Source organism: Ailuropoda melanoleuca, chromosome 8 (assembly GCF_002007445.2).
Source record: "Ailuropoda melanoleuca isolate Jingjing chromosome 8, ASM200744v2, whole genome shotgun sequence".
NCBI lineage: Eukaryota > Metazoa > Chordata > Mammalia > Carnivora > Ursidae > Ailuropoda > Ailuropoda melanoleuca.
This window is the reverse complement of record NC_048225.1, coordinates 117,290,783-117,305,943: the sequence shown is the minus strand read 5'-3', so window position 1 is coordinate 117,305,943 and position 15,161 is coordinate 117,290,783. Positions and strand designations below refer to the sequence as shown.

General features: G+C 40.0%; 1 protein-coding gene across 2 annotated transcripts in view; it reads left to right on the top strand.

Annotated features, from left to right (window-relative positions):
- The window catches only part of EPRS1 (glutamyl-prolyl-tRNA synthetase 1), a 66,403-nt gene extending 56,192 nt beyond the window's left edge, over positions 1-10,211 (top strand). For both annotated transcript variants that reach the window (XM_034667199.1, XM_002920007.4), the window contains exons 29-32: positions 2,994-3,154; positions 5,164-5,242; positions 9,687-9,751; positions 9,848-10,211. In XM_034667199.1, the coding sequence (XP_034523090.1) occupies positions 2,994-3,154; positions 5,164-5,242; positions 9,687-9,751; positions 9,848-9,998 (456 nt within the window). In that variant the 3' untranslated portion in view covers positions 9,999-10,211. The remainder of the gene's footprint in view (positions 1-2,993; positions 3,155-5,163; positions 5,243-9,686; positions 9,752-9,847) is intronic.
- Positions 10,212-15,161: the final 4,950 nt, after the last annotated feature.

The window sequence follows — 15,161 nt, the reverse complement described above, 5'->3', positions numbered from 1 at the left end:
ATAAATTTCATTTATTGCATATTGTCATTAGTAGATCTATATTTTTAATTCCATTTTTCAAACTTCTGGAATGTAATTTTTTTTTCATATGCTTTACCAAGGGACTCTTACTAGAGCAGCAGAATTTCTAAACTCACGTTACAGGAACTAGATGAGAAGGTGTGGTGCTCTTGCAGCTCCAAGCTGGTTCCAAGTATGGAAGCTGAGCTGTATTGGGATTATTCAGTAGGAACACATCCAGGGTTCCCAAAGTTGCTGGTATTTATACCTCTATTTGTTTTAATTGGCCCCTAAGGTAAATCTTCTGTGCTAAAAATTAGTAGTTATATTGGTTTTGTTTCCCTTCTGTATAACACACTTTTTCCTTTACTTACTTTCCTATCTTTAATGAAGACTATAAAGATAAATGTTTTCTCACATAATTTCCTTTTAATTGCAGTATTTTTCGCTTACTTAGAAATAGCTGTTGTGTGATCCCAGTGGCAGCTTGTCTGATCCCACGTGTCGTTGCCTGAGGTTCCAAATGTTAAAGGAGAAACATACTCTTTGCTACTGGCTGGATTGAAAGGAGAGAAAAAGGCATCTGTATTCACGCCTCCCTTGTGTCTTCCTCCTCTTCCATCTCTCTGCTCCCTCAGGATCGACTTGACTTTTCCCTGTCCCTCTTCTTTCTGGAACCCTGAGAGCCTGTACTGTGAAGGAGGTACCGACTATGAGTAGGCTCTGTTCCAGTTCCTTGTCTACAATTCTCAGGAAAGAAAACAGAACACCTAAATTCTAAACTTGATGCCCAAGATTAAAGAACAGTGAGAGGGGTCACTAGGTAGTGAAAAGTACTGGTGGCACTTCTTCATGCCATTTTATCTCCATTTAGTCCAAGAATTCCTGAGAAAACAAAGTATTTTGGAAGATCTAGATTCGTATTCATTTGATAGTGATTAACTTTGTACAGCGAGGCAGTTCGGGGTGGGGTGGGATGTGTATGTATTGGGAGACTCCGTTTAATAACGGGTATATGGTCTAGTTACCAGACCAGAACCCAGGGACTCCCACAGCTTCTTTAGTACCTCTTCCTGTATTAAAAAAGTTAGAAAGGGGGAAATAGTATGAGTGCATTAACTTCTTTTCTTTTTACTGCGTTGGAAGACTAAGATAATTTTGTGTTGCTACTGAAAAGAAAAACAAGCAAACAAAAAACAGTTCTTTATGAGTAAATTCATAACTTTTTACTTAGAAAAAAACAGTCAACAGAATATATGCCTCCTCTGTGATCTGGCCTCAGATGATCTTTCCAGCCATTGTCACTCACTCCCCTGTGTGTGCTCTCCTTACCCGCATGGGCTTGTGTCATTGTGCCAGGTTATTCTCACGCCAAGATGCCCTCATGCCCAACTCAGGCTTTGATACCCTGCTCTGAGCTGCCGTAGCTCTTCTCGTCCAGTACAGGATCCAGTCCTGTTGCCATTAGTTGTCATTTTAGTTTCCTTTACTCAGGAGTAGTTCCTCAGCCTTTCTTTGTCGTTCGTGACATGTGCGTTTTTGTAGATATAGGTCAGTTATTTTATAGACTCTTCCTCAGTTTTGATGAAATTACTCATTAATTTTTGCCTTTCTAGTAACTTTCCTTCTCTGTCTTCCAGCTGAGGATAGTCTCCCACTTCTGATTTTCTGTACTGATTATTTGTATGCATGCCTTATTTATCTGGCGAAACACGAAGCTCCTTGAGGACAGGATCTGTTTCTTCTTATTCCTCTTACAGATCTCATTGCACTTAACACTGTTACATATGCATACATTAGGTGAATAAAGGAAAACAGTAAAATAATGTCATATTTAGCATACAATAATTTGTTCTATGGTATTCATTATTTTATAAAATAAGTCTTCTCTAAAGATTTTTTTTTTTTTTTACAATAACACTTAAAAATTTTCCTTTGACTTTGATTTGGGGGACTGCCATCAGCTAAACTATGTATGTAGAGGCTCCTAACTTAAATTTGAAACCCCAAATTAGTTTTAGAGGATCATTTGCTCAAAAAAGAGAAAATGTCTAAAAAAACCTTTTTGTCAGGTAAGGTTCTAGATCCTAAACATAAGGTCTGTCCGGGCCTTAATTCCTTCCTGGAGCATTCAGAAGGGTTGAACATTCACAGGCTTAAAGTTGCATATAGTCCTTAATAAGCTCCTTTGTAAAATCCAAAGGGAATTGAGGAGTGGTTCCCAGAGTGCAGTCCCAGTATCACTTGAGAACTTCTTAGAAATATGAATCTTTAGGGGCCCCTGAGTAGCTCAGTCATTAAACGTCTGCCTTCAGCTCAGGTCATGATCCCAGGGTCCTGGGATCGAGCCCTCCATCGGGCTCCCCACTCAGCAGAAAGCCTGCTTCTCCCTCTCCCACTCCCCCTGCTTGTGTTCCCTCTTTTCCTGTCTCTCTCTCTCTCTGTCAAATAAATAAAATCTTAAAGAAAAAAAAAAAAGAAATATGAATCAGTAGGGGGAGCCCAGCAATCTGCTTTAACAAGCCCTTCACGCTGCACACTAGAGTATCCAGAACTGAGACTTAACCACACCATTGTGCCGTGAATGAGTCACAGATGTGCCGAGGTGTACTGATCCAGTGACTTGGGGGAGGCTTAAATTCAAGAAGCCCTCTCTGTTTACCACCTTATGTGCCCTACAAATGGAACTTTCTGTGCATGCTCTTATGGGAGAAGAGGTAGGAATATTGATCTAGACAGCACTACCCTCATGTTTCTCCATTAAACACAACTTTTAGCTCAAAACTGCTTGCGCAGTACATTTTTTCTTAGGTTTATACATTCTTATTGAAATAGAGTTTTGTAGTATCTCAGGAATATTCCCTGCTGTTTTTGTTGTTTGCTTACGCCTTTGATTTTTGGGTTTTCATGATTATAGTAGATAAAGCCATGAAATATTCTGTATCTCCAAATGGAGATGCGTGTATCATTTTAACTGCCTTTTTGTTTTCTAGGGAGTTCCCATCAGACTCGAAGTTGGGCCACGTGATATGAAGAGCTGCCAGTTTGTAGCTGTCAGACGAGATACTGGAGAAAAGCTGACAGTTGCTGATAATGAGGCTGAGACTAAACTTCACGCTCTTTTGGAAGACATCCATGTGAACCTTTTTACAAGGTCAGTTCCTTAGGATTGCTTTGTCTCTGATCTTGAAACCCTATTCAGCTTTTGACAGCTGTACTGAAGAATTTTTTGAGTGCCCCAACTGGAAGTCCTCTTTCCCTCTGAGCTCCCATAGTTCTTAATTTGCCTCTCTCTCCTGTTTTTGACCTGTATCATGATTTTTCCAAGGGCTTTCTGCCTCCTACGAGGTTTGCAGCGCTGGCCTGCCTGTCCCGTGGACTAATTTGGGTTGACTTTAAATACGGACTTTTATGACATACAAATTTGAGGGATTAAGGCACTAATTCTCACCTGCTGGATACACATTAGCAGCACCTAGGAATCTTTAAAAAACAGCAATGCCTAGACCCTTCCCAGAGATGTTCATTTAGTTGGTCTAGATGAGCGTGGCAGCTTTACTATTAAAAGTTCCCTACGTGATTATGACGTGGAGCCAAGGTAAAGAGCCTTTTGACTGGGATTGGAGATCTGGGGTGAAAGAAAGCTTCAGGGCTGCCCTGGCCTGTGGAGAGGGTTCTTCCAGACTCAAGAGATCTCAGGGCAGAAGCACTAGAAGATTTGTGCATACGTGTGGCACCTTATTTTTCCTACCTACCTGAGACAAAGAGGAAGGCCCACTGCCACTTGGGATAGGGGTTCAGTTTGGGGGAAGGTAGTGCCTGCATCTTATTTATTTGTATGTCTTCTAATACCTTGTACCTAACTCATATTAGGCCTCAATAAATCGTGCATTTAAGGATTGAACTAATTTTAGCCTTGGCATTGGTGCTTATGTGTTTTTGGACAAGTGATTTCGCTTCTCTTGGCTTGCTTGCCCTAAACTGAGAATGGTAATGAGTCACTTGACTTCAAGGATTTACCTACCCTACTAATGAATAGTGTATTTGAAGTCCATCTGAACTGAGAACAGGTCATATTGTCAGAGGTGAAAGATTTGAAAGCTGCCTGTCCTTACTGCTGCCATTTAATTAGTGCATTTAGGACAGTGGTTCTTTTCTAGGGGCTTCTCTTCAGAGTCACCTGGGAGGCTTGGGGAACAGAAACATACCTGAGCCTCACACCTAGAGTTTCTGATCCATTGGTTTTAAGTAAAAATAGTTCTGTAAAAATGTTCTGTGTGTGGTTCAGATGCATACCCCTGATGGGAAAACCACTGCTTTCGTGGCTAAAAAGCAGTTTTATCATTGATATTTTTATTCAGTAAATTTGTTAATAATGTAGGTTTCATAAAGATGCGTTCTTGCCCCACCCTAAGGCTTAAGCCTTATACATTTTTCCTGGATCTCATTGGCTATAATTTATTCACATGGGCCTGTCCTATGAAAAAGTCAGAAGGAGGGAATTTGGTGGAGAGCAAGCAGTTCCTGGCACAGAATTCACATGGTCTTAGTCCTGAGATTCAGAAAAGAAAAATACGCCTTCTCTTTCACCACCCATGAGTCATCCTCATGTAATGTGTGACTTTGAGTGTGAAAGAGAATAATGCTTATTTCTAAAACCTGAAGTTCTTACAAAAGAATTACATAGTATATGAAAACAGGTTGAATAGTGTGTATTTATAGTTTTTACTTTTTAAAAACATTTTCATGTCTTTGTGTTTGATTCTCACAACAATCCTATATGATAGGTAGATTTACTTTAGTATTTTTCCAGTTTTGTAGAAAGGAAAACTAAGACCAAAGAGGTTTTAAAAAGAACGTAGACTCTCATAGATGGTAAGCGGTATAGCCAGGGATAGAATGTTGGTCAGTAGAGATTTAATGGCAATAACAGAAGTAATTACTGTCTGTTGTGTGCTTGGCAAATTCCCCTTTGATCTAGTGTTAAGAGTAATACAACTGAGATTTACTGCATGTCACTGCTAGCGGCAAAGTTGAGACTCCAGTTGAGATGTTCTCACTTCCAGACTATTGCTCTTTTTTAAATTATGCTTATTAAAAAAAAAAAACTTTGTCGTATTAGTAAGAAAAAATATGTATTCTTTCGCAATTATATTTTGATAGGGCTTCCAAAGACCTTAAGACTCATATGGTTGTGGCTAATACAATGGAAGACTTTCAGCAGATGCTAGATTCTGGGAAGGTAAGAGGCTTCTCTGAAAAGTTTTGAATATAAAAATACTCAGCTGTGGTATTTCAAGACCCACTGAATTTATGCATGATATTAATCCCTTTTTTCAAGGCCAGCCATGTGACAGGATTATATTTTACTCCACATTCTATCGTCTGTTTTCCATTGGCTTTCCTAAAGCATTAAAGCATTATATCATTTTTGGATAACACTGTGAACTGATTATGTAAAAGCTTTTTCTCATGCTTGAAATGCTGGCTAAACAACATTTATTCTGTACAACCCCTAATGTTTTAATTATTGAAATTTTTCATCTTGTTTTTCAGCTTGAATTAGGTTCCTGAAGTAAGCATTATTGTAATGTAATGTGCAAATTCCTAAAATAAGGTTATAAGTCCGTGTCAAAAATTTCAGTTCTCTGACTGTGTGTGTGTGTGTGTGTATTTTCCCTGATCTTAATTGATTGAACTTTTCTGAATAATAAGGTGGAAAGTACTGCTCATATCTAAGCCTGTTTTTCAGAATGAGTGGGTACTTCAGGCTCCTTTAAAAGACCCAGGTCTTTCTAATTAGGTACTTTAGTGGTTCTTTAAGATGTTGTCAGTTTTATGTGTTGTGAGTATGCAGATGTTCCTAGCCGAAACTTCTGATTTTCATAGTGAAGAGGTCCTGATTTACAAAATTATTAATTACTGGAATGAATCACTTACAAACTTTAGTTCTCCGGTATTCATGCTTGATTATACAACAGTCCTGTGTTCTCAGGTTATAAGTGGGGAAACCATGGGCCAGAGTCTAAATGAATTACCCTGACCTCTACAGAGGGAGACTTGGTCCTAGAATAGAGATCTCTCTCCTGACTCATTTTGACGCACTTTTCCTCTGTTATCTTTGTTTGTTTAATTATTTTAATTTTTTCAAAATTTTATTTATTTGTCAGAGCTCTAGAGCACAAGTAGGGGGAGCAGCAGGCAGAGGGAGAAGCAGGCTCCCCGCTGAGCATAGAGCCTGATGCGGGGCTCAATCCCAGGACCCTGGGATCATGACCTGAGCTGAAGGCAGACACTTAACCGACTAAGCTACCTAGGCGTCCCTTGTTTTATTATTTTTTTAAAGATTTTATTTTTAAGTACTCTCTACACCCAGTGTGAGGCTCAAACTCACAACCCCAAGATCAGGAGTTGTATGATTCACCGACTGAGCCTGCAGGCACCCCTGTTTGTTTTTAATTCATGCTGAGAATATAAGGCAAAATTTTAATTGGTTAGGGTCATAACCTCTTAATATGTCTCTTATTGCATGAGCTGGGACAATGTTAATCTCTTTGGCTCTCAGTTTACTAATCTGTAAAATAAGTACAAGATAGATAATCTTAAACCCCTTCAGATCCATAATTCTTCAGTATTTAGCTTTCTATTTTTGGTTTATTGCCTTTGTGATCTTCCATCTTTCTGGGTTCCATAATTTGTCACTTGACTCAGACTATGTGCTTCTAGTAGAAGGCTAGAGAAATGGATAGCCATCTGTCCAATGCAGTGGGTTTTTTTTTTCTTTCACTAATTTATTTATGATTATTTTTCTGTTAATTATTAAATTTTAAAATTTCATTTATTATAGAAGTATTATAGTAGTCACTGTTGCAGTATAGTCTGGTAAAGATGTTTACATAAGAGTTAATAAATCAATAGAGTAACTATCAGTTAATCCATTGCTTTCAAAGAAATGAATCTCAGCAGGTCTTGCTAGAGTCCTATCTTTTATTCGATATTAGGTCAGAGATTTCAACATTTCTTCTAAAGCACAAAGCAGTATATTAGCTGTATGTCCAAAGAGCACATAGAGATTAGAGGAGATTTTGTGTCTTGTGTTCGGGAGCCGGTTCCACCCCCATCTCGCCCCATGTTGGTCAGCTTCGATGTGTTGACTGAGCGTCAGGCAACCTTTGAGGCTGTTGTAAATAAAACTGTATTTACTAGGTGGGGAGAAGGAGAAAGGGATCTTTGGAACTTGAATGGAGGTGAAAGTTTGATTTTCTACTCTTCTTTGTTGGTAAAATGAAAAAAAAAAAAAAACCCATATCTGATTCACAGAACTCGAGTAAATTTTTCCAAGGAGATGATCTTAATTAAATGAAAAACAAATGTTACTTATTATATATATATATTTTTACTGTTGACATATATTACAAGCCTATTGACCACTATGATTTTTTAGTATTGGTATTTCTCATTAACATTTTCTGCTACAGAATTCACAATATTATACATTGCAAAAAATTGTATCTTTTTTGTAGTGTAGATATAGAGATAATAAAAAATAAAAGTTAAAGACCTTTCTGTGGTTGAATAACAGCCTAAAAATATATTATCCTTTCATGTTAATGAATTACATGCATAAATAGTCAGAAATTTCAGGTTTTATCACCTACACTTTACTTTGAAGCTACAAAGAATTAAAACATGGGTTTTTACAAAATTGTCATTTATGAGTCTAACTTCAGTTGAATTTTTTCACGCTATACCATTTTAAGTTAAAAATTGTTTTAAGGACATCTGGGTGGCTCAGTCAGTTAAGCATCTGCCTTCGGGTCAGGTCATGATCTCAGGGTCCTGGGATCAAGTCCCACTTCGGGCTCCCTGCTCAGTGGGCAGTCTGCTTGTCCCTCTGCCCCTGTCCCCCCATGCTCTGTCTCTCTCAAATCCGTAAAAAATTTTTTAAAAATTAAATTAAAAAAAATAAAATTATTTTAGAACTATCTTCTCAAGGCTCAGTAATTTTTTTCTTAGGGAATATAAGGCCATTTACTGTAAAATTTATTAAAGTTATGAAAATACAGCTGTGTGGATTAAAAGTAAAATTTTCTAAGAAACCAAATTTAAATCTATTACCCAAAGACATTCTTTGTAATTAAGTCTTAATATTTTTATCATTTCATGGTGAGCATGGTTAAAGTTTTTCCCCCATTTTGTCTTTTCTAATGAATTTTAAACAGTAGTTTTATGAATGTACATTATTTTCATGCTTTGTATTTGTACAAATGCTAATGATTTACCAAGTTTCAGTGCAGGGGGTAACTTTGGGCTATTTTGGCTCTTGTAATTCTAGGTTTATTCTTGCTTCAGTCTTCCTTGCACAAACAGTTTCTATGAAAAATTTTTAAGATATTTATTACTACCATCCCTTCCACCTTCTTTTCACCCACTCACTCCCCCTCCCCAGGATTTTCCTAGCAATTCGTCAGTTCTTTATTGTTTTAATGTGGATTATCAGAATAACAGTTTATCAATTTTGAGAATTTGGCTAACACATTTTACTGAATAAATCTAAGAGACAGATAACTAACTCTCCCTCACGCTGGAAGAATGTTCACCTGATCAATTTACTTGGTTTTTTTGTAATTTCCTGATGTCAGTGTACTTGCACTTTACCAGTTAGAGAAGCCTTTTGAAGTATATTTAACCAAATTCTGAGTGCCTGGGGGTTTGCAGGAGAGTCTCATTTTGAGTATGGAATGTGTGCCTCGAAATAATTGATGAGAAATTGATAAGGAAGTTGGATAGCTTCCTAGCTGTTTTTAAACTAGCATTTCTAATGCATGGGGGGTGGGATTGCCCACACCTTTGATCTCCCCACTGCTAACCTTGATCTCCAGGAATTTTCTTTGGGCTGTTACATAATTGTTATTGCATACAAACCTCATTTTGAAGTACACATGATACGAAAGTTTAGAATTTACAACTGAAAGAAATCTTAATTCTTGTCTAGTCCAACACACATTTAACAAAAGAAAACTTAGAGATTTTAAACAAGCAGTGAATTTCAAAATAAGGGTAAAATCCCAGGTCTCTTGATTTTGCCCATTATTGTATGTGGTCTGTGAAAGAAAATTTGAGACGTAGTTTTTTCTAATACAAAATGATTTTTGACTTTCAAGTACCTTTGGACTTTAAAAATGATTCGGTTACCTATAACAATGTGGCATAAACTGAGGTTGACCTGATTATTAATGGTTATTGTTAACAACAGTGTAAAAATCAGTGTAGTGTTTGTCGTCTCCTCTCTGTCCTCCTCATAACTGTTTACTTAGGCAGAGCAGGTGCTAGTCGGATTTGAAATGAGGGAGGGACAGCTGGAGTCTGGACTCAGGTCCACTCTCCCTTCCTTTCTTCTCTTCTGGCACTGTGTTGTAGCTATAGTTTATTTGGACATTGAAGTATATTACAAAGATGTTTTTGTTTTGTCTTAATGTTTTGTGTATGTGGGTTTTGGATTGGGGAAAAACATTTTCTCATCTCTTGCACCTCTGAGCAATGTTCCTTGCAGATTTGCAAAGGTACCAGGGCCTGAAAAATGCTGGGAGACCTGTTCTTTTTGCTTGTCAGTTTAATAGACCAATCAAGTGTTCCTTTTACAGAACAGGAGTTATAAATACTGAGTATTTTTCCTTTCCTGTTAGATTGTTCAGATTCCATTCTGTGGGGAAATTGACTGTGAAGACTGGATCAAAAAGACCACTGCTAGGTAAATACGGTTAACAGAACTTGTGCGGATCACAGTAACAAAGAATGGGAATATACAGCATAAGTGAATGGAATTCTTGTTTGTTTTTAATTGCAGGGATCAGGATCTTGAACCTGGTGCTCCGTCCATGGGAGCTAAAAGCCTTTGTATCCCCTTCAAACCACTCTGTGAGCTGCAGCCTGGAGCCAAATGCATTTGTGGCAGGAACCCCGCCAAGTACTATACCTTGTTTGGTCGTAGTTACTAAGGGATAAAACAAAACCACTATCTCCAGCCCTCCTCACTTTTTAAAAAATTGATAATAATATCTTCCCGGATATAGACAGTTTTATGATTTTTTAAAAGAAAAGTTCTAATAGGAGGTCACATGAGGCACAAACACCTTATTCTTTTGCCTAAATGAAACGTGGGAAAGAAGACTTTTCTGTAAACAGCCCCAGTAATAAACACCATGCACTAATACTGTCTTATGTATTCATTTGTTTCTGAAATACCGAATCATGTGCCATTCGACATTCTTACAGAGAACTGAAGAAAGCTGGACCCTTAGGAACTGCTCTTGAGCGCCTGGGCCTCCCTCACAGTTCAGACCTCGAACGAGCAATTACCCCGCTTCCTGTATGTTGAAGCACTTCCCTTCCTTAACTCCTTCTGCCGAGTCTAAAATTGTTCTAAATCTTTCTGTTTAAAAAACAAAACCAAACTGCAAATAGACAAAAAGCCAAACAACCCCTAACTTTCCCTTGAGCTTCTCTCTCCCTCTCATTACTACTAGTTACTGTGGGGTCTTCAAAAAAGGAGTCATGTTTTCTGAAGGAGTGATCAACCCCCCCCCCACTTGCACTTCTTTTTATTGTACTTTTCTGCCCCATCCCACCTCTGCCCCTGCACTACCACCATTTTCCCTGAGATACTGCTGCCTCTTCTGACCAAAGCTACCTTCTCAGTGTCTTGTCTTACCATGTCACTCTGCTGCTAGAAAACAATTCTCTCTTTACTAAAATTACTCCTGTGACTTGCCCTCCCACTGTCTGGTTCTTTCTCTTAGTTATGGGTGTCTCTCTTGTGTTCTTCCTTGGCCTGTTTCATAGACATCCCTAAGCCAAGCTTCCATACTTGGTGCTCTTCTCGTCTGATCCCAAGGTTTTGGAGAACACAAAAACAGGGTGAGGACGCCAACATTTTCATCTCTAGACCTCCACTCCGGCTGCATACTCGGGTCTCTCAAGCATTCCATCAGAGTTTCAGGTCCTCTGTCCCCAAGCCCCCATTTCGCTGCCCACTCCCAGACCTGTTCTTCCTACAGTATTTCCTGCCTGGAGGATTAGCATGAGCAAAATCTACCAGTAACCTAAACCAGAACCTGACAGCCATGCTAGTTAGCCCCTCTGGCACACGGTCTGCTCTCTTCACTGCCCAGCACAGCATCCCGCCCTTACTGCTGACGTGTCCCGAGTCTCCGCGTTCACAGATGCCTTGACTGCCTCTGACATCGGTTACTGTAATGGCCTCCAGAGTTTCATCTCAGGCAGTCCCCACATTTCCATAAGGGTTTTTCCCTTAGTGTACAATGTATTAAGATGTTTATCTTCCCCTTAAAATCTTTTCATGGCTCACCATCACTAACAGGATGAAATGAGAATTCTTTAGCCTAGTCTGGCTCAGCCTACCTCTCCAGTCTCCTCTTCAATCCAGCAAAGTTCTTTGCAACCTAACCATTTGGGGTTTCTTGTGGAATTTCCCAGGGCCATTTCCCATCTCTGTCTGTGTCCCTTTGCCTGGAATGCCTTCTACTCATTTCTAGTCTACTAGCTAAATCTCTTTATTTGGGGCCCTGTCCTAACATGCTTTCCCACTCGGTAGTGATAAATACGTACCAGTAAAAGGAAAAAGCTTCAAAAAGGACTTGAATTTTGAGTCTTGCTTTGAAGGATAAGTGGAATTTTAATAAATAGAAAAGGAAGGACATTCCAGGTAGAGGGAACCGTATATGCAAAACCGTGGAACTATATGCTATGTATGAGAACACAGCAAAGCTGTTCTTAAATTGGTAGGAAATGGTCAAAGCAGATTAAATACAGCATGTCTTCAAGACTGATGTTTTGAGTATATGTATTCATATACCTAGCTTAAAGAGAAATACATGAGCCACATTTTTTTTCATGAGCCACGTTTCTGTACTCAATTTCTCACTGAACTGTGGCAGTTCAGAATGCTTTATTATCTTGTCTTTCTACCCTTAGCTGTGTAAACTTCCTATTCAGTTCTAAAATGGAGAGAAGTCTAATACAATATCGGTATTTATCGTAGAGTTACCCTCCCTTATATTTAGAACAATTCCTCGTGCGTACTAAATAATAAATAATACCTAATGTTGTTATGATCATGCCGAGTCAGCTGGAAGGTGCTCCTAATTTGTAGTTTAATTAATGCTTTAGCTTCTAATTTTTTTTTCCACACGCATGAATGCTGTAAAGGACAGGGTTTTTTTGGTGGGTCCATGACAAAAGGCTGAAAAGTAGATCAGACTAATAACCACGTTTTTGTCCCATAGCCCCTGGCCATTTTGGAGGAGGTGGCAATCATTGGTGCAAAGACAAATCCCCAGGCTGTTTTTCGAAGTTTCAGATGAGTAGAACTAATCCAGAAAAGCTTGGAGTTTGCCGCTTTACAGGTATTCACTGTTTGGAGAAACTCTCCGGTAAGTAATTAAGGAAGGAATCCTTCACCCCAAATCTGCTCATGATAGATTGCTTCCTTTCTTAAATTAAGGTTCAGCTAAAATACCAAAACGTTTTCAAACATCTTAAGAGTGGTGGTGCTTTTCAAGAGAGTGCGTTAACCTAAATCCAAAAGACATCCTTTAAGAAACGATCAGTATTTTATTACCATTAACTAGATACATGACCGACAGAGAAGGGATTGTGTGCCTGGTGTTTGTTGCAGCAAAAAGAAAACAGACAGGTCAAGGGATAGTTACTGCCGGCTCTGCTCCCTGGGACTACTAGTGTGTGTTACATGGTAGCCGTGTCTAGGTTCATCTGTGACTGTTTAAAATAGTTCTTGTTTATGCAGGTAAATCATAGGGAGCTTTTATAAGAATTATTAACAGCAACTCATCCGGCCTGCGGCTGCAGGGGCTGTGAGGCTTGACATCAGCAGCAGAACACTCCACGGAACAAGCAAAGAGAAGGCATTGCAGCTGGAGAGTCTGCACATAGCCCCCGACTTTATTTCTGACTGTGGCTATAAATACTAGTCATCTGTCACAAAACTCCGGTTTTTAGGGGTGGTCAGCGTCAGCAGCCTGGGGAGACAGCTGCCACTATCCTGTTCTTTTCAAACCTATCTTTGGCCCTTTGCTTGTCACTTTCACTGTGTCTAGAAAATGCAAGCCATTTATTTACTAAATTTGAGTGCCTGCTCTGTGCAGAGTGCCAGAGCGTATAGTAGTGAGTAAACATGATTTTTCCTCCTCTTGGCTTTATCTCCTTGAAGTTGTCTATTTTAGCTGCAAAACCAGGCAATCGAGTGGGCTGGGCACTGTCGGGAGGAGGCGTAGCCGCGGTGAGAGGATCCTGTACTCGCGGTGATAATAGCTGGAAAACTAAGTCAACCCTGTTGTGCCACACCACCAGCTTACAAGTACAGACACAAACACATTCCCGTGGCTCGGTCGGTGACGTGAAACCAGTGTCTTTGTCCAACTTGACTGGAGGATTTGAGAGTTGGGGCCGGATAGTACTGAAATGATATAAAAATGTTTAAAACAGGAACAAAAAAATGTTTTAAGTCTCATGTAATAGGGGTATTTCAAAATATATTTTAGGTGTGTTACCAAAACCAAATTTTGTGATTAGGAGACAGGAGTTGAATGAGTGAGGAGTGTGGGGGCTACAGAGGCTGGCGGCAGCGCTACCATGGGCCTCATTCATATGCCGTAACTAGGTAATGTGCTGGATTCCCCTCATTTATTCATCCTTTCACCCCCCTGGACAATTATTTCCCCGATTTGTCTCTTCAAATTTTCCAGATCTCCCCCTTCTGACTTTCAGTTGGTCATCTGGGCTTCGAGTTCACAAAGAAATTACAGACCATCAGAGTAGGCCTGCTGGAGCGCCCAAGCCCCGTGCCTCCCCTCTCGTGGGTTTCAGATGAACCGTCTGCTCCCGCGGTCCTGCCCTGCTTCCTTGACCAGGGCTTTCCATCAGGGTACAAACAGGCTGTCATCTTCCCCGACTTAAACGTAACCCTTTTGTGGGACGCCTGGGTGGCTCCCGTCGGTTAAGCTTGACTCCTGGTTTTGGCTCAGGTCATGATCACCGGGTCTCAAGATCCAGCCCACGTTGGGCTTCGTGCTCAGTGGGGAGTCTGCTTCAGATTCTTTCTCCCTCACCCTCTGCCCCTCCGCGCACTCACTCACTCTCTCGCTCAAATAAATAAAATCTTAAGAAAAAAAAAAAAACCCTTTCTCAATTCCATATCCCTTTACCCTTAAAGTAAAGCTTTTGTCTACTTGCCAGCTGCTCTTTCTCTTGTCTGTTCTCTTGAACCCACTTCATTTGCCCTCTTGCTGACGTCACCGGTGGCCTCTGTGATGGTAAATTGAGCCATGGTTTCCACTCTTCCTTTTGCTCCTCTCAGCATTTGACCAGCTGATTCCTCCTCCCCTTTGAAACACATTCTTCCTTGGCCTTCAGAATACAGCACTCTCCTGTTTTCGCTTCTGTCTGCCTGGTCCTTCTCTCTCATCTCTTCATATTTCCTTCTCTTTCCAATTTTCTCTCATTTCCTTGGTGACCTCCTGTTTGTCCGCATTCAAGTTCATATATTCCCAACCTATCTATCTCCCCTACACACCAAACTCAACACCCTACTTAGCATTTCAGCCTGGCTGTCTAATAGATACACCAAACAAGGTCATTTCCACTCCTTGCTCCTACCCTGACTCCACAGCTGTCATCTCAGTTGCAACATCAAGCCCAATTCCTAATGTCACCTTGACTGTTCTCTTTCATACCTCACATCCAGTTGCCCAGCAAATGCTATTGACTCTAACCTCCAAACATGTTTGGCTATACTCATGGGTGGGTGTGCACCTGTATGGCCCCACAGGGCCCTGTGCTTAGTTGAATGCTCTGGTGTTGCTGTCTTGAAATTCTTTTGTTTTTATTAAAGATTTTATTTATTTGAGAGAGAGCGGGCAGAACAGAGGGACAGGGAGAAGCTGAATCCATGCTGAGCGTGGAGCCCGATGTGGGACTCCATTTCACAATCCTGAGATCAAGACCTGAGCCAAAATCAAGAGTCAGAGGCTTAACCGACTGAGCCACCCAGGTGCCCCTGTCTTGAAATTCTTAATAATAATTAAAAAAATCTTTAATTTTGCTAGAATGACAAAAATTTATCA